This window comes from Calypte anna, chromosome 7 (assembly GCF_003957555.1).
Source record: "Calypte anna isolate BGI_N300 chromosome 7, bCalAnn1_v1.p, whole genome shotgun sequence".
In the NCBI taxonomy this organism is placed as follows: Eukaryota; Metazoa; Chordata; class Aves; order Apodiformes; family Trochilidae; genus Calypte; species Calypte anna.
In genome coordinates, this window is record NC_044253.1 from 10,935,732 (window position 1) to 10,954,462 (window position 18,731).

The 18,731-nt window shown below is 39.0% G+C and overlaps 1 protein-coding gene across 2 annotated transcripts in view; it reads left to right on the plus strand.

Annotated features, from left to right (window-relative positions):
* Positions 1 to 18,731, plus strand: part of ADCY5 (adenylate cyclase 5) — a 198,751-nt gene that overhangs the window by 108,622 nt on the left and 71,398 nt on the right. For both annotated transcript variants that reach the window (XM_030454039.1, XM_030454040.1), the window contains exons 2-3: positions 5,419 to 5,568; positions 10,487 to 10,608. In XM_030454039.1, coding sequence (XP_030309899.1) covers positions 5,419 to 5,568; positions 10,487 to 10,608 — 272 coding nt within the window. The remainder of the gene's footprint in view (positions 1 to 5,418; positions 5,569 to 10,486; positions 10,609 to 18,731) is intronic.

The window sequence follows — 18,731 nt, forward strand, 5'->3', positions numbered from 1 at the left end:
AGGCACCATATAACAACTTCAGAAAATTTGTTCTTTGACTCTGGCGTATTGATGTAATCTTTTGTTGCAGTTATTTCAAGTACTCAGTAAAAGTACTTGTCACATTTGAAGGAAAAAGCTACTCCTAGTTTTCCCACTAGTACTTATCCTGTTCTTTACTGGCAAAGAAAACTGGGATAACACCACAGGACTTTAACTGGTTAATTATCTTTCTAGCATAATCTACATGTTTTCCCTATGTCAGTACTTTGCTAGTTGTAGGTCTGGGAAATCAAAGATGATGTATATACAGCACAAATATATGAGTAATTTGATCTAGGAGCCATCTGATACTGGTTTTCGTTTTAATTTTCATTATGTCTTTGGCTCTGTAGCTGCTCCATTTTTTTTATTAGATAGTAGTATATAAAGAGGCAATAAGGGGTCAATTGCTGTTCAGGGAAAGTGTTTAAAAACCAACACTCTTTAGAATTTATCCATACTTCCAACTCACAATTGTCTGCATAAGTGCTATAGAAATGTCTGGGTCAGAGCTTTTGTACTCTATCATATTTTTGTTCTTACTTTTTACTCTCCATATACGTGCTTTGCTTCTCTTTGTGACAGTTTTACTACCCCAAAGTAGAAGTGTAATATGTAGCTGTTTTCAAAATGGGACTTTATGAAAATATGAAAACAATATTTTGATTTAAATGAAGAACAAATAGAAAAAATTATACTGCCTAGTGGTGTTGGAAACTATCAGGGAACAGATTAGTGCTGTGATCTCACGGCAGAAATATACCTGAGATTTGGCAAGAGATGTGCAGCAAAGCAGAGTAACTTAGCAAAATCAGAAGCTGTGATTTTCATTATAAGCAGTGATATTCCAAGGAATATGAGCCACCTTCCCATGTCAGTAGTCAGCCTTGTTTGCTCTGGCAGAGATAGATAGCTAACAAAATTTATCTCAACGCTGTCCCTACTAAGAATATTGTCTCTTAATTACATATTGAATAGCATCTGGTGTTTGAGGAATAATCAAATAGAAACACAGCAGGTAGAAGTGTAGCAATACTGATGGAAGCTGATACTTTTACTGCTTTTGATGGATCTGGAGGCTCTGTCCTGGTTATCAAGCCATCAAGTATCCATCAATGCTTCCTGAGCCTGGCTTGAAATGCCCAAACATCAATTTTGTAACAATAGCATCAGGCCAAATTTAGCTCTCGAGTTTGATTTTGTAATACCAGGTTTTCATAACTCCTAGAACACGTGGAACTAAAGTGTTTCTGTCTCTTCTTTTTTTCCTTCAGTCATCAAGGGAAAAAATACTGAAAACCGTTTCCTCTGAGAGATTCAACAAAAGCATCTCAGTGCTCTGTGATGAAATCAGAGTGACTAGAAACTGTTTGGTCTGCTTTGTTGTCTGACATTGAGTGATTTATTATTTCAGTGGAACTAAGAAGTCACAGTGGGTTTTGAAAACCCCTCATAGTACATAGCTTTTCCTTTGGTATTGAATTACCTTTAAAGAACTCTGCCATATACAGATGCTGTGAGGGGAAACATTTTATGAAATACACAAACATGGCAATACTGCAGGCAGGTTTAATAGCTTAGCTAGGAGTTATATGTATGTGAAATGTGAAATAGTATATGTAAGTGAAATACTCTTTTATTAACTTCCAAAATCAGAAGGGGATGCCATCCAGAGGCACCTTGACAGGCTTTAGAGGTGGACCCATGCAAACCATGTGAAGATCCACAAGGTCAAGGTCCTTCACTTGAGTTGAAGGAATTCCAAGTACAACTGCAGACTGGACAGAATGGATTGAGAGCAGTCCTGAAAAAAGGACTTGGAGATGTTGACTGATTAAAAATTCAACATGAGCCAACAATGTGTGCTTGTAGCCCAGAAAGCCAACAACATCCTGGTCTGCCAGCAGGTCGAGGGAGATGATTCTGTCCCTCTGTTCTGCTGTTGTGAGACCTCACCTGGAGTATTGTGTCCAGTTCTGGGACCTCCAGCACAGTAAGGACATGAAGTAGTTGGAGCAGGTCCAGAGGAGGGCCACGAAGATGATCAGAGGGCTGTAGCATCTCTCCTGTGAAGACAGGCTGAGAGAGTTGGGCTTGCTCACCTTGGAGAAAACAGAGCTCCAAGGAGACCTTATAGTGGCCTTTGAGTACCTGAAGGGGTCCTATAGAAAAGCTGAAGGCATGTAGTGGTAGGACAAGGGTTAATGATTTTGAGCTGGAAGAGTGTGAATTTAGATTTAATATGTAGAAGAAATTTGATGTATGAGCATGCTGAGACACTGGCACCAGTTGTCTCGGGAAAATGTGGATGTCCCATTCCTGAAGTGTTCAAGGTCAGGTTGGAAGGTGCTGGGAGCAACCTGGCCTGGTGTGAGGTGTCCCTACCCATGGCAGGGGAGTTGGAACTAGATGATCTTTAATGTTTCTTCCAACCCATACCATTCTATTAGCCTTTGATTCTTAGTCTAAATCTCTAGCTAGGCAGGGGAAGGAAATCAACTACAAAATAGACAACTATATTTTCCCATTACCTTGAACAGCTCTTCAAGCACAGATTGTCTGAAATAGTTGCCATAATAATGTTTTTACTTTTCAGGCCATGGAGCTTAGGGAATCAGTTTTTTAATATCTACATCATCTCTTTCCTCTTGGGACTGAAGCTGGTTACCATAGCAAAATGGCAAGGAAGCTTGATAAGCAAGTAGTACTCTTTGGCAACCAGGATATAAATTTATTTTGTTAAGAGAGAGGACTGTGAAAAAAAATAGTGAGATTAAAGAGCTTTTTTTTTCTTTAATATGTTTTAAAACACCTGTGTAGAAAATTATTGTGAACAGATACTGAAAAAAATGCTCTTGGTCACGTGTTACTGCAAATAGTATGAGCTTCAGTTTTAAAGCCCTGCAATCTTTGATACTTTCAACATCACACTGTAATTTCTCTCCTTATGTTTCAGGGTGTTGCAAAGATGCAACACTCTGAATTAAATGAGCTTATGCTTAACAAAAATAAATACAGATGTCTGTCCCCTTCTATTTAAAAACTACATTACAATATAATTTTTGCTTCTACTTGGTGAAGCTTGGTCATCTGAGTCTGTCTTGTAAATCACTGTTCTAAGTCCCTTGGGTTTGTGTAAAATGACATCAGTGAGTGAAGAAAGCTAAAATGGCTTTGTGATCCACAAACATTATCAATAATGTCTAGTCTGATGAGGTTATTTGCACTCTCCTTTGACAATGTTGGTCTCGATGAATCATATACCTTTAACTATACAGCTTGGATGTTCAAAGTATCATCATGACAACAGTGTTTTTGTCACAGTCAGTGCACCATGGAGCAGGAATAAGAGTAATGGCTAGGAAAAAACAATTTCTATTCAGTTTTTAAGTTATGTCTTCATTACAGTAAGTTCTAGTGGGTTTTTTAAATACTACAACAGGATTTTCATCCTAAAAATTATGATTATCAGCAAAAGAATGCTATAGAATACCTGTTGGATGCAGCAGTGGACTAGGGTAGCTGGGCAGGATCTGTGTAAGTTGTCTGGTGTGTGATCTCCTTGAGGGGGGAGATGGAGGGCCTTGGATCTGGCAGGATCCAGACAGCTTTAGAAAGAGCTGAGTGAGAATGTAATTGTGAAGGGAACGTGGGAGTCTGGGATCAGGGCTTATTTCATAGTTTTGTGTATGACCTGCACCTTCAATAGCAGAATCTCCATGTGAAGTGTGGACTCTTAAGGTGGAAGGAGCAATCTGTAGAGGCTGGTGATAGTTTCCTCCTTGGAAACCAGTTATCTGTAAGTACATATAGCTGGCACTGATGCCAATACCAGTAGGTATCTATAACCTGCAGGCCATTGTCCTGTAGCATGATGTATAAGCGTGGGAACTCACAGCAGGGACATGGCCCAAAATGCAGCACTGATGCAGCAGCTTGGGAAGCTGGAGTGTTGCCATCTACTGGCTGCCATCCACAGAGAGAAGTCCATCAGCTGGCTGTAGCTTAAGGTATTGCTTATTTTGAGCTGAAGGATGATCTTTTTTCCTGCTTAAATCCTGTTTCAAGGCCAGAGATGTTAAAAAAGTAATTGTTGCTATCCTTATTGTATGGATGTAGTTAAAGAGTTAGAGTAATCCCAGTGGGATTTCTTGGAGAGGTTGTTAAGCTTCAGGATGTTGGGTCTGTGTTTGACATGAGAGCAGCTCCTCTCTCCTGCACGGTGACCAAGCTGATCTGGGGAGTCCTGATCACCTCTGTGGGTTCACAGCTTGAGGGGTGCCCTGCACCCCTCCTGCCCTTCAGAGCCTGACCCCATAGTTTCAATGAATGGGCTGTTCTGGAAATCACTTTTCGTATTCCGCAGTAAAAAAGTAATAAAGGCAAAGGGTATTTTTGGATTCATTAGGGAAAAGACCCAAGATCCCTATTTTTAAGAATCTTGCAGGTCTGATATTCTTTCCCAGTAGAAGAGATGAGAGGTGTTTCAAATTTGTGCAACTCTCAGAAAGTTACACTGGGACTGACCTCTGCCCAGGGGAATGTTTACCTGATACCATCAGGAGCAGTTCTGAACATTTTGCATGAACTGAATGACACCATTGAGCATGGATTCTCTCCCCTCCTCCCCTTTTCATTAAAAAGTAGTTGGATAATAAAAGATTGCAACACTTCTGCAGCAAAAGTTGTGTGGCAGCTTCCTTACAAAACATAACCACGTGGAAGCAGAAGAGCAATGTGGTTTTTCCATTGTGCTCGTCCAGTCCAAATATGTTGCCAACTTACCAGCTCTTTCTGTAGTCATGTTCACGGAAATGTAAAGAACTTTTTTTCTATCTAGTAACATAAATCTTTAAATTGGAAACTGATTTTTAAAAACTATTCAGTTGATCTTAAGCTTCGTGAATACCAATATTTTCCTCTCAGTGTTTTAAGCATTTTGTCAAAACAATGCTTCCATTTATCTTTGGTACATTTTCTGGCCAGAAATGTAGGTGCACAAACAAGAAAATGTTTGTGTATAGCTGTCTGCCTGAGTCTTAGCTGACAGAGCAATGCTGCGTTTTTAGATAGATTTCTTTGTCACATTAGTTCCAAACTACTGGATTACCAAAAGCAAGATTACAGAATTACCAGTGGAACTGTATTTTTTACCAGTGAAGTAATACACAGTGTTAAGTAAGTGTATGTAAGGCCATATATGGAAATTTTATATTTTAAAGACTGGAGAGGTAAAATACACTGGAATTAAGAGCTTGAGGTTTAAGCATGGTTTGGATTAAGGAGCTGTGGAAGGGGCTGGGTTCTGGCTGGTGCTTTGTTACTGATGGCAGTTTTCCAAATCATAACCAAGTATTTTTCTCTTTCTTTTTTTTTTTTTTTTTTCTTTTGTTGCAGCTGGTCTCCAATGTTCTCATCTTCTCCTGCACAAACATTGTAGGTGTGTGTACCCACTACCCAGCAGAGGTGTCCCAAAGACAGGCTTTCCAGGAAACTAGGGAATGTATACAAGCCAGGCTGCATTCTCAGAGGGAAAACCAGCAGCAGGTAAGACCAATAGTGGGAAACAAAAAAAATGAAATTGCTGAAGCAGAATTAGCATGCAAAATTGTTCCTATAGAATGGGATTTGCAAACCTCTTTCTTCTTGACTAATCAAACAAGAATAGGCTGATAGTAGAGGGCAGGAGTTTTAAAGGTTTGAAAGAAAACTCAAGGGAGTATTTCTTCCCCAGTATCCTGATGGATTTCTCTGCACACATCAACAAACCCTGTGGTCTATGCTCTGTGGATTAAAATTGCACAGGATGTGGAGAGTACATATTTTTTTTGCACCCATCATTCAAGCTAACTGTTGAATGCCAATGCAACATACAAGCTTCAGATTGACACTCTTCATAAGGTCAAAATGTGGTGTGTTTGCCAGCAAAGCCACTGACAACAGGTATCTCTAAGGCAGGATTCAGAGTGAAAGGTAAAAATTGGGCCACAGGACATACTATCCCTTGATACCTCCAAAGAGGGTCCTCTTCCCACCTTTCCCAAAGCTTCCTACCTGTTTGCACACCTCTGTATACCTTATAGGTGAATTGTTTGTTCAAAAAGTAAGATTCATCACTGACTTTGATGGGATTTTGCTATAAAAAACCTGTTGCTGGCAGTATGCAGCCTAGTCACCAAGGATACCAAATGTATCTGCTCGCCCATGGGTTCTCTTGCAACAAATCCCTTGTGTCCACACAATTAGATATGAAAGATCTCTTAGGGCAGTTTGACTATTCCCTGCTAACACATACTTTTGCCTTGCAGTACATCTGGTCTGTCCAGTCCAGTTTGAAATGAATCATGAAACAGGACTTCCACTCTTGTAGGGAGATACCTGGGAGCTTGGTTGTGGGTTTAGGGAAGAGGTCAGGGGAGTGAATCAACTGGGGTGTCTTTGTATCTCTGTGGCTTAATTTTCCCTCATGTCTCAGCACATATGCATCTATGGATTTGCCTTTTGGCAGTGTTTCATGAGGTACTGACACACTTACTGTTTAACCCTTACTGTGAAATGATGTACACACGTGCTTTATTTTATTAGTATAAGTAAAAAAAAAAAAAAGATTCATACTCAAGGCTACTTTTTCCTTTGCAATAAATGTAGACTTGGAAAGATGAAGCCAGCAGCTGCTTCTCCTTCCACACCTTGAAATAGAGGAAAGGACTGAGCCAAGAGAATACCCTGTTTTACTTATTGATTACTCTGGCCTCCCTGCTGAGAGACTGCCTCAGCAGGATGGCTCAAATGCTTGTGCCATTCTGGCTTTGGGATTTATTTTGTGCTGTTCTGGATTTAGTAGCTTCTGTGTTGGAAGCAGTTAGTGAAAAAAGCCTGCAAAAGTCCCTAGCTTAATGCCTTTTTCTGCCCCCTGGAGAGAAAAAAGCCAGGACATCAAAAAAACATGGGTCAGAGACAGTCACTTAGAAGTATCCAGCATTTCCCAGCAGTAACTGTGTGTCCTGGGAGCTCCTAATAAGCTTATTTGCTGCTACAGCCAGCACTGACATTGATCTCCAGGTTCAGTTCAGAGGCATCCCTATGCATAATGCATCACAATACTCCTGAGGTGACAGCAGGCACGAATAAGAGTAGGTCAGCCCATATGTGGGAGAGGCAGTCTCCAAACTGTTGGAGGGAAACACAACTGCATAGCCCAGCACTGTTCTTTGCTTGCCTGTTTCCAGATGTCTGATGATGCTTCTGAGTGTTGTTCTATATTAAAGGCAGGCAGATTATCTCCAGGAAAGGAAGGTGTATTTTCCTCTGTTAAGCATCTACCAGCACCTAAAATCATCAAGTGAATAAAAATGTAGTGTCAAATGCAGAGAGACTTCTTGTCATTTCATTATTTGAAATATCCTAGGGCAGAGCCATAACAGCAATCACTGTTACTTGCCCAGAATAAAATACTCTTAGATGACAAAACAGATATTCTCCACAACATGTAGTAAGCAGATACTTGGGATTTGAATAGGAGGTGGGGTTTCAGGACTGCACAGTTTACTTCTAGTGCTGCTTGTCTTTTGTCTCTGAAATGTTTTTCTCTCCTTCCTTTCTTGTCTCCGGACTTGTGGTAAAGAATAAGTGCCATAAAACCTGAGGACAAATGGATAGTACAGAGTTGTTGTAGGGATGTGTGCCCGCATATATCTGTATCTATGGGTATATATGTAAACAGAGTAGATCTGATTGTATTTTTTCATCTGTGCCTATTCTAGAGACTAATGCTCCTCAGAATGCATTTGTTTAATGTATAATTCAGTGGAACTATACTTGCATCTTATTTTGAAAGGAGAATTATATATGAATTTGCTCTTGCTTTTTTATCAAGTCAGACTGTTACCTTGTTATGCTTATAGCAGTCACCTCTCTGGTGCATAAGAAGTGATTTTATAGTGAGGGCTGCAGTGCTAGCCAGTCATTAGAGCAAAAAAAAAAAAATTGTACTCTAGTGGAGACTTTAGTTTTTGTGTTCCATTTGAAATAAAACATAGTGACTTTCTTGTTTTGGAGGCCCTTTAGCATTGTTTGTGCTTCATAAAGGCACTTGTTACGGCCTGCTCCTGTTAGCTTTAGAGGTTATTTTCTGTGATTGTGATGCTCGCAAGAAACAGATTAAATATAATGGTAAACTCTGTAATATGGCTCATCTCCCTACCTGAAGGAATGTTGTGCTACATGAATTTGTTTCACTTGATCGGTCAGTCTAACTCCCCAGTTGGTGATTGTTTAAAGTGGTATTAGCTCATCTGCTGGAGATACCAAGTATCTTGACAATATCAGTGATTTAATCTGGCAAATGCCTATGATGTCAGGAAGAGTAGGGGCAGGGGCTCTCAAGCAAATGTTATGCAGAAATCTATCAGAAAATCTCTTGGAGTACTAGTAAGAGAAACTCAGTCCCCTAAACATGTTCCTATTTTGCAAGCAAATTTAAAAAAACATCCCTCCACACTTGTGCGCCTACAGGGAGAGTTCCAAACTCGTGGGTGCCCCTGGACTTCCCATTAAGCACTGAGTTATTTAGAGGATGTGTAAAATCACACGTAAAATAGCAGCTTTCACACATTCAAGGATGCCTATTATAATATGCAAATGACAGCAGCACATACACCAGTTACTCTGGAAAGCATACAAATATGTTGTGCTTTTGTGCTCAAGGAGTAGACTAATAGTTGACAGGAGCCTGAGGGCATTAACATGAGTTATGGTCTTTTTTTAAAAGAAAAAAAAAATGGCTCTGTGACTGTTAGCACCCACAGTATGCTAGTGAAGGTGAGAGAACTGTAAAAAGCAAGTATCTTGTCAGGACTGCTGCAGGTTTGAGCAGAGGAGATAGAAATGCCTCCAACCCATCTTCTGTGTTATTATTACCCCTTCAGGGACCAGAGGCAAGCATCAGTCTCTTTAAGGTACCCACTGAAGGGGAAAAAAACAAGGAAATCCCAGGCAGTGCTGAGCACATTTCCAGTGAGTTTATCTTCATCTGCTTCCTCCAGAGTTCTTCTATCTCCTTCGAAGAAGGAATAAATGGACAGCTTCCAGTTAAAACTAGAAATGAGGGAGTAGAAAATGTGTCTATAACTTTGTATGGGCAAGACATTTAGTGACACAAGAGGTTTAGTACAGGATTGATGGTCCCTCTGAGTCAGGTCTGTGTTTGAGCCCTACTCTTCCCTGTGGTGTGGAGAATTAGTGAGCTGTTAGGTAAGGTTAGAGACCTCCATTTATGCCATATTGTGTCTATCTTGTCCAGAAGGAAGGCTCTTTTCTTCCCTTTGCTCACTGTGAGTAAAGAAAAATAATAAAGATGAGAGAGACAAAAGTTTTACAGATTCTTCAGCTATTCCAGAGCACTGCTTGCAGGCTGGACCACAGTGGAGCTGTGGTTACCCCAGAGGTGATGCTCTCCACCTTCATCAACCATAGCAAAAACTTTGAACCATGAAGGGTGTGAGTGGGAATAAAAAGATCGAGGTAGAACTTCTCAGGTGTGATCCCTGAAATACACAAATACATCCTTGGGGAACATTATTACCTGCAGATTTAAGTTCTATAGCTTCAGCATGAAATTACCACCAAATTTATAATAATAACAAGCACAGGCTTTTGAGTGAGGTTTTAGGAAAATTACCAGAAAGTCATCGTTTAGTCATGTAACTAATTTTTGCCTTGCATGCAAAACTATATGCAGCTGTAAAATAATGTTATGGAAATCACACTAAAAGTATTATCAATAAATAAAAGTACCATGTGAGGGTGGAGGGCCATGACTTGTTGCTAATGGAGGTGTTTATTTTAAACACTCTTGTAGGTGAGTGAGTAGGTTTAAAGGTCTTAATGCAATCATGTATATTAGCAGGTTGAAGTCTCAAAGTGTAATAACTGCACTGTATAGCTGGGCTAACTTTTCATGCTGGTTCTATCAGGACATTCCTATTGACTTTTTAGCTGCTAAGAACAGGTTTGTGCTGTTGCAGGAATGTACTTAGATGATTAGATAGGAAAGGAAAGAATTTGGCACTATGTGGAAGAGGACTTCATGGTGGTGAGGAGAGACGGTGTGCACAGTCAGACAGGGTTATTTGTCAGAGTCCTTCCAAGAACAATGCACGGGTGCTTTTAGAGTTGCATGTCTCCTTCATTTGCAAGAATTAGCAACCATAAATCACAAGCCCAGTGCAGCTGGGATGAAAAACTAAACTTTTTCTTCTAAAATCGTTGAACTCTTATTGTGGTGCTAGGACAGAATTGCATATGACTTGTTAGGGGATCAGCTGATGGGTTTATGGAGACCGTTTCTTTTGGTTGTACTCATCTCTCACCAAACTGATGACTCATTTCTCCCCAGTAAGGAACAAAGTGTGTTTGTTAACTGGGCAGCAGGTGTTTTAATTGGTTCATCTGTCTGACTCCACAGGAGCGTCTCCTGCTCTCTGTTCTTCCTCGACATGTTGCCATGGAGATGAAAGCTGACATTAATGCCAAACAAGAAGATATGATGTTTCATAAGATCTACATCCAGAAGCATGACAATGTCAGGTAAGAACAGTAGCCCATCTCCCAGCTGCTGGGGTGGAGAGACCCCCCTGGTGCTTGGCACTTAACACCCAGGGATAATGATGACAGTGACACATAATCCAAAGTAAGTGTAAAGACTCTATTAAGTGTCACCTTTTAAAGTTTGTTTAAAATGGGAGGAGGATTCCCACATTCCTGCAGTGTCTTCTTTGAGACGCAACTTAAATTCATTAATTGATCTTTTCTTATATTAGGTTTTTTGTTTTGTTTTGTTTTTAATCCTTTGCTGGATTGATAGGTTGAGTTATTTTTTGACAGATGCAAGCACCCTTTTGATAAGCGCTGATGAGATGCAAATTAAACACTGGTAACACTTTCCATGGGGTGAACTGCAGAGCCCATTTGAGGTTAAGATCATTTAGAAAAGTCTCTGCCAGTTTGGAAGTACAAGCAGGGCATCCATTAGTGACAGCCCTTGGCACCTCTCAGTCACTCAGTGATGTGGTGCTCCTTGGTCATGCAAACCAAGGCCAGTCTGTGTTTTGGGGATAGTCCAGCCCCAAGAACTTCTTAACATCACCATTCACACTGTTTACTTTCCAGTGAAAAGGCAATCAGTACTTCAGATGCTTGATAGTTTTATGGACTGCAGTTAGAAAGTTAAACCTAACTTAGTCTTGATGCATTTTACCTCTACCTGCCCTCTTTGGGATCACTTAGGTCTCTGATAAACCAGGTCCTGGAACAGTGTAACAGCTCTGTCAGACAAGAAATACTTCTATACGTGGACTAGAGACAGAGAGAAAGCTTCCTTTCTTCTCCTCTCTATCTCCCCTTCCAACAAGAAGTTACTGTGTGAACTGCCTTCTCTGTTACATAACATTATATACCTTGGGGAGTTATATTTTCTGACACTTAGTGCTCAACAAATAAAAGTGGGTATCTTAAACCTCTAACATAATCTGCCCTGCATAATCTCCAAGAAATGATGCAGTGAAATTCACAAGAAATTCTGAAGCATTTGAAGACATTTCCTAAGCACTGAGGACAGAAGAGAGGGGAAATGTAGAAGTGCAAAACTGGTAGGAGGCTGCTCACTGTTGAATTTAGAGTTTGATACAAAACTCACTGAAATCAGAGCAAGTCTGTGTGCTGGCTTGGATGGACTTCAGACCTTCATATTTTTGTTTGTGACTCAAAAAGCAGAAAAGATCACTGCGATACGAAAGATAGAAACATGATCAAATATCAAAGATAATAATGGTTTAGTGATGAAAAATAAAGATTATACTTATGATGATGAAGGTGTGAGGGAAAGAGAACATTCAGAATGCACTTGGCAAAGTATGTGCTACAAGATTAGATTAGGTTCTGTGTCTGTACATTCATTTTTTCCCATAATAGCACTGAACTTGTTCAAGAAAGTGTACATTTCTTGTGATAGGTGCTGTTTCGGAATTCTTTTAGAAGAAAAATTACTTTTTTCCAATACTCAAAGGTCAGCTTGACATTCAAACCGAATGCAATTTATTAGATATGACAGGAGACCAGTCAGCATGGATGGTATTGTTGCCTTTCACATCTGTTTCCATATGTCATTATTTGCAGGTTTGAACATTGTTTAGTACAGTCAAATCTGTGACTGTTTATTTAGGATGATACTTATTTGATGTTTTAACTATATAATTAAATAAACAAAAACTAAATAAATATTAGAACTAACTAAATATTAGAATTTACACATGAACAATTCTAATAAGAGAGGGAATTCTCATGAAAAAAAAATTGATTGAAAAACAGTCCAAAGATAATGGCTGGTATAGAGATACAACAAAAAATGACACGTGATCCAGAGTATAGAAAAAGAAAATAGTTTGCTGATTTTCAATTCCTCGGACCATCCTGATAAGTAGCCAACAAGAAGTTTGCAAACATTTAATTTTCACATTTTGTGAGTTGTGTTTGTTAGAGTAATATGAACATTTCCACAATGGATTATCTTTGACAGCCTAAAAGTAATTTTAATTTTATTCTTCATGCTTATGAATATATAGGTATCAAGCCCTTGCAGGTGCTGACTGTCTCCAGTACAAAGGGAGGCTGAGGTCTCAAAAGCTCCTGCAAATGGAAATAAAGAATACTTTCCTCTAAGTATGGACTTCGTTGTGTGTACTTACGAGGTCCTAAATCAAATCCCACTGAGATAATGGAAAGGGATGGAAAAAAGAAATAAGAAATAGAAATAAAATAGTGTATGTACTGAGAGCAAATAGAAGGTAACTTAGAAACATCTCATCTTCATGTACTTTAGGGAAATGAATAACTAAGTACGAATATTGAAAAAAGGAAACATAATTTGGAACAAATGACTCATTTCACACTAGGAGTTCAGCATGGAGCCTTTCCTCTTGCCTGGGTGCACTGAAACCACCTCTAGTGGGAATGACTGCAGATGATTTTTAAGCATTTACGTGCACACAGAAACACCCTGGTGGTGGGGGGTAGCATCTGAATGATGTGAATTAATGAACCAGCTGAACAAAAGCAGGCATGTTCTTTACTTTTCGTGGGGAAATGCCCAGGGGGAGGCTTTTGTGGTGAGAATGCTCCAAGCAGTTTTGTGTTGTTTTTGTCACTATTCAAAAATGTCATAAGATCTGAGTTTTTATGAGCTAAAGGTTATTGTGTCAAGGCAATTGAGAAGTATGTGAAGTCGGTGCAAGGGTACTGTGCCCAGCCATTGAATCTGGCTTCCTGTTGATGATGAGCATTTCCTCTGCAGTTCATAGCAGTGGGAAGGTCCCTGTGTCTGCACAGAGCTACAAGTTTCCCTCCTCCATCAGCTGTATCCAGCGATTCTCTTCTACTGCTATCCTAGAGTAGTCAAAAAAGGCTGATTGGAAATTAAAGTGTAATGGATGGGAATTTTCACAAGCTGTTGATTTAAAAGTTTGATTGCCATCATAATGCCTGGAGCCTGAGATCTTAACTTTTACTTGATCTTCACTGTGTGGTTCCTCACCAATTTCAAAATTGATGTGGAAATAATGAACCTCACTGACTCTGCAACTTTCCACCCACCCAGGTTTAACTTTGGCCCTTTGAACTGAGGAGGCACAGGAGCACAGCCTCATGCTCTCAGCCTAGTTTGGCATTTTGTATTTACTAGATTCTGTTCCAGACAAGATTAAATATTTTAATTTTCAGGGATGATTGGGTCTGGGCTTTTGGGACCACCTCTAATTTTAATTAAAAAACAAACTCAAACCACCCTGCCAGCAGAAAATGTTATTCTAAAATTACATGAAGTTACTCTGTAGTGGGTTTTTTTCTATCTCAAAATGAAGAGTCTTTAAATGACCATGTTCTGCTTAGTTTTAAATACTAGGCACTTTAGATATTTTCATTTTTTTATTTTTAAACAAGGTTAAATGCCTTTTGTTGTTTAAAAAAAAAAAAAAGTCACTTACTGAGGGGCAGTTCTGCCATGATATTGCTTACTGTGTAATGCTTCCCTGAGAGAGTGGGCTATCTCTCTGTCTGAGGAAAGATGATGTCTTAAAGCAAAATACAATGGTCCTTCTAACCTGAATGGATAAAAGCAAATGTTTTTAGAGCCTTATCAGGACTTCCTGTGAATGACTTCGTAATCTCCTGCTTACTTTTATGGAAAGTAAAGTTCAGAGACAAATTTATCCACAATGAAAATATAATTTCCTGTCAGCAGCAAAATTTGTTTCAGGATTATGTTCTTCTGAAGAACTTAAGTTGATGATGAAACTAAGATGAAGTCTGGGGTCAATACATGGTTTTTGATGAAAGCAAACAGAACCTTTTGACATAGAAGGAAACTATTTCCCATCCTGATTTTGTGAATGAGAATTAACAAATCCAGAACCTCAGACTGTGAGTTGATCTTTTCCACATGTGTGTATTAAATATAAAGTCTATTGTCAAAGGCAATCAGGAAAGGAGTTCCCAAGACTATGCAAGTAATTTTGGGTAAACAACAAGGTGAATTATGTAACTAAATCAGTTCATGTTATCATGAATGAGTTGTGTCTGATAGACAAACTCTTAAATATGCATAGATAATCTTGTTTATCTCTCATGCTTCCCAAGCAGAATTTTAAATGTTTTACATTACTATTGCTATTTATAGTATCTCACTGCAGTGATAATGGCTTTAATGTTATCTAGGTTTGGCCATATATAGTAATCCCTGTGCTTATAAAAAGGAGGTTTGAATTCCTCTGCAAGGGGATAAAGGTTGGCTTTGTTATTGAAATTCCTTTGATGAACTGTTTCAGGAAGCTTATTTTAGGGCTGGCATCCAAGCACAGTGAAAGTGACAATTTCCTCTCTTCTCCCCTTCACATAATTCTTGTGAATCATGTACTCAACAACATTAACCTGATCTCAGAGTTTTTTAAACATCCTGACAACTGGAACTAAACCATATGCAGAAAAGAAGCGGTCCGTTTCCTTTCAGCTTTTAAAATGAAAAACATTTTTAACTATTTCTCTGATTTAATTACATTATGAGACCAAAAATTCTCCCCTTAAAAATGACCATAAAATAGTTGCACTTTGGCTGAGTGTCAGGATATTCATATCAAACCGTGTGAATGTAACCTCGTTGCCTTATAGGCCTTTTGATACTTAATTAGTTACTTGTGAAGTGTGTTGAGTTCTTAAAACACAGGGTGCTATGTAATTGTGTGCTGCAAAATTTGTGAAAATTTCAACTAAGCAAACATATTTTTCCTCCTTTCTCCCACTGTGCTTGCACACAGGACATCAAGTATTCAAGTGCTGAAGGACTTATCAATATAAATAGAAGTATAAAGCTGAGCTCTGATTGCAGCTAGTAGGAGGGTTCTTCCATGGATATTTTCAAAGATTCCCCAGATCTCTTGTCTCAGCCCAGGTTTATGTAACCTTAATTTCTGTGGAAGACGTCATTTCAGGGGAAGAGCAGGAGCAATTAAAGTTTTTAATATTTACTGTGTAATATATCTCCATCCTTGCATTCTCCCCATTTTGGGAGGAGGCAGAATGAGAATTGATGATTTAGGTTTGAAGATGAGAAAGACTAACATTATGAAGGAGGAAGCCCAAGAACAGGTTTTACCCATGTCTACTGCTCTCACTGCCAGTCCATGAGCTCAAATCACCTCCCAAAATGTGACCATGTCAGTTGGTTGTATCTCAGTATCAAGCCTTAGAGGACCTCTGTCTCCTTTTCTTCATTCGAGGCATGTGCCTACTAACAGTAGAAGGTTATTTTTACAGGTAGGTGAGGGGAAACTGTGTGGGTTTCATGTGGGTTCAGGGGCCCACTGCATTTAATTGCCATAACTTCTGGTTGAGGCTGGAGGCTGAGAAAAGTGAGTAGGAGGGAAATAATCAGCCTTCCCCCTCCTCTCAAATGACAGCAGTGAATTTTGCCTACACGGGAACTCTTCTATTTCCTTGTCAAGAGCCAGCTGCTGAGAATTTCATCCATGTCTGCTTGGAGTGAATCTTGGCTTTTTAATTTTCCAGGAAATGTAATGATTTTTTCTTAAGTTACCAATACTTTTTAGGAAGTGTGGAACTAGGTTTCACTCATGGGTGACAGTGAATTACTCTGCTCATCATTCTTCCTAGCTGATTTGTTGTTTTTGAGAGGAAAGATCAGTGTCTTTTGAAGAAAGGCATTCAAGCTAAAATCCATGTGCAAAAGAATTTCCTATTTTGTAGCCATTGTCACACCTGACACCAAAGCTGTGCAGTAAGCCTGATGGTTAGCATTAAAGGAGATGTTTCAGCTCAGGATCACTCCATCTTTTCAATTAGTATGTGTCAGTGTTTCAGTCTTGAGATCTTTAAAGCCAAAGATTGAGCAGATTTATCTGTTTCATCAAATCTACCTTTTTGTGCATGTGCACAGCACCCTTTGAGAAGAACAAGTATATTCTAACTTATTTAGGCTTTTTAATATTTTTTTTAGAGTTTTTTTTAAGCAATTTTATCTGATTGTCTGCAGATCTGTCTTTTTGAACAAGAAATCTATAGTGATCTTGGCTCCTACTGGGAACCCCTGGTGTATTCAGGGCCATGAAAGAGCCTTGTACCATCCAAAGAACTAAATGGATAAATAACTGGCTGCAAGGCTCCCCACTGGTTGCATTACTTAAACACATGTATTGTAATAAAGATAACATCCCAAGAGTGCAGCATGCCAGGTGACTGCAGATCTGCAGCCATCAGCAAGCCAGCAGCAATTAGGAAGGTTCTGTGATGTATAATTTACACCCTGCTATTCTGAGTTTACACAAGGGTCTATGAAGTTCACAGGGTGGTGGATTGAAGAGTGTTAGATGTTTTAATGATGAAATACTATGAATAGTAATTTGGGGAGAATAATGAAGGTGCTTGAAGTTTACTGAGCAGTATTTCAACTCATCAGGGTTGTTTAGATTCTCTTCTTTGTTCAACAGTTCATTAAAAAAAATAATTTATTTTTTAAATTTAAGTCTGAGTGCTCTCTAGCTTGATAAAGAGAACAAATGTATCTAATGTATAGTGAAAAAATGCATCAAATTATGTTCGTTAAACTAAACTCCGTCCAATCTTTCCTATTCTAGAATAACCTTGGCAAGGAAAACTGAGTCTTTTCTGACTAAAACTTTGCTTTTGCGACTTGCTTTTACAGACTTGCTTTTCTCTTGTAAAGATTTGGTTAAATTTCAGCTAAGAAACGACTTTGTCATGTAGTTAACATGCAAAGTGGTTTTAAGAACATTGAGTTTATATAATGTTTGAAGAGGTTCTTGTTAAAATCATCCCACCTTTTTTCTTCCTCCTTAGATTATAATGACTGGAAAGAAAAAATCAGTTAAACTTTTTATTCTGTAATGTACTGAACTTTGCAAAACTTTTTAAAACCCTCTTACAGAAGAGTCCTCTTTTTAGCAAGTCCTCTTTTTAGAAAACAGATTTTTCTGTCTCAGTTTGTGCTTCTGTTACAACGCCCTAGAAAGATGTACACTGTTTTAAGTGGTGTAATAAGGATTTTTAAGACCATATAGATTCTGAGGACTTGGGAGTTTGCAAACAGTTTTGAAAACAATTGGAAAGAAGCATTTGTGTGCTAAACTTTAAAAAGAAAACCAGGAACAGAATATTGGTATTCTTTTCCCTGATACCATGGCCAGCAAGGATCTTTGTGGTTGTTCAGTGTCTGGCACATAGCTGAGACTCTTAACAGCAATGAGAAATTCTAAGGATGTTCTTGACAAGTTGCCATGTCCCTCTTTGAGCCAAACTCCTAAATGAACCCTTTAGATGTATAGGAGAATCATCAGGGTTTATAATCAACTCCCTCAACTCCAGACGATCCCCAAGGCTAAAAACCTATTGCAGTGACTGCTTGTGAAACTTGCATCTGTGTGACTATCAGCAGAACGTTCTCTCCTAGCCCTCTTGCAGACATCTCCTCACGAAGTGGCAAGCAGAAAGCTGGGTGACCCTGCCTTCTTTCAGTTGTAGGATGATCTATAAATGCCTTTTTTGTCCCCATCAGTAACTGTGCAGAGCATCTGGAACGTATGAATGTGTGAGGCAGTGGGGAATTTTTCCAGCAGAGATCTGGTAATGATGGTTTGTTGGTCCACCATGTCAGCTCATTTGTTTGAAGTTGTTGGTAGTGGTTTTAGTTTTGGTTTTGTTTTTTTTTTTACATTGAGCATGATTTTTTTCCAGAATCTGATAACATACTGGGTCCATTTCTTGTTCATTGTGGGGATTATGTTGCTAATAGGGCGTTACTAGGACAACCCTCCTTCTTCTGACAACTATTTAATTTCTGTTATCTCCAAGGCCTGTCAGACCCATACATCAGTGCTGAATGCAGCAGCAATTTGGAGAGATGTTTTGTAACATCATAGGCTATGAAAATGAGAGACCCATGTCGTAGAGCTGGTGAAGTATTTATGGGGTGGACAGGTATGCAAAACAAAGTAGGAAAGACCAAAAAACCTTTTAAAGAATCGAGCAAATTTAGCAGTTGTTAGCAGTTACAAGAAGAAAGGAGATGAAAAAATGGAAACCAGATGCATCCAGTTTTAGGTTCTGTGACATATCAGTTCTGAGGGAGA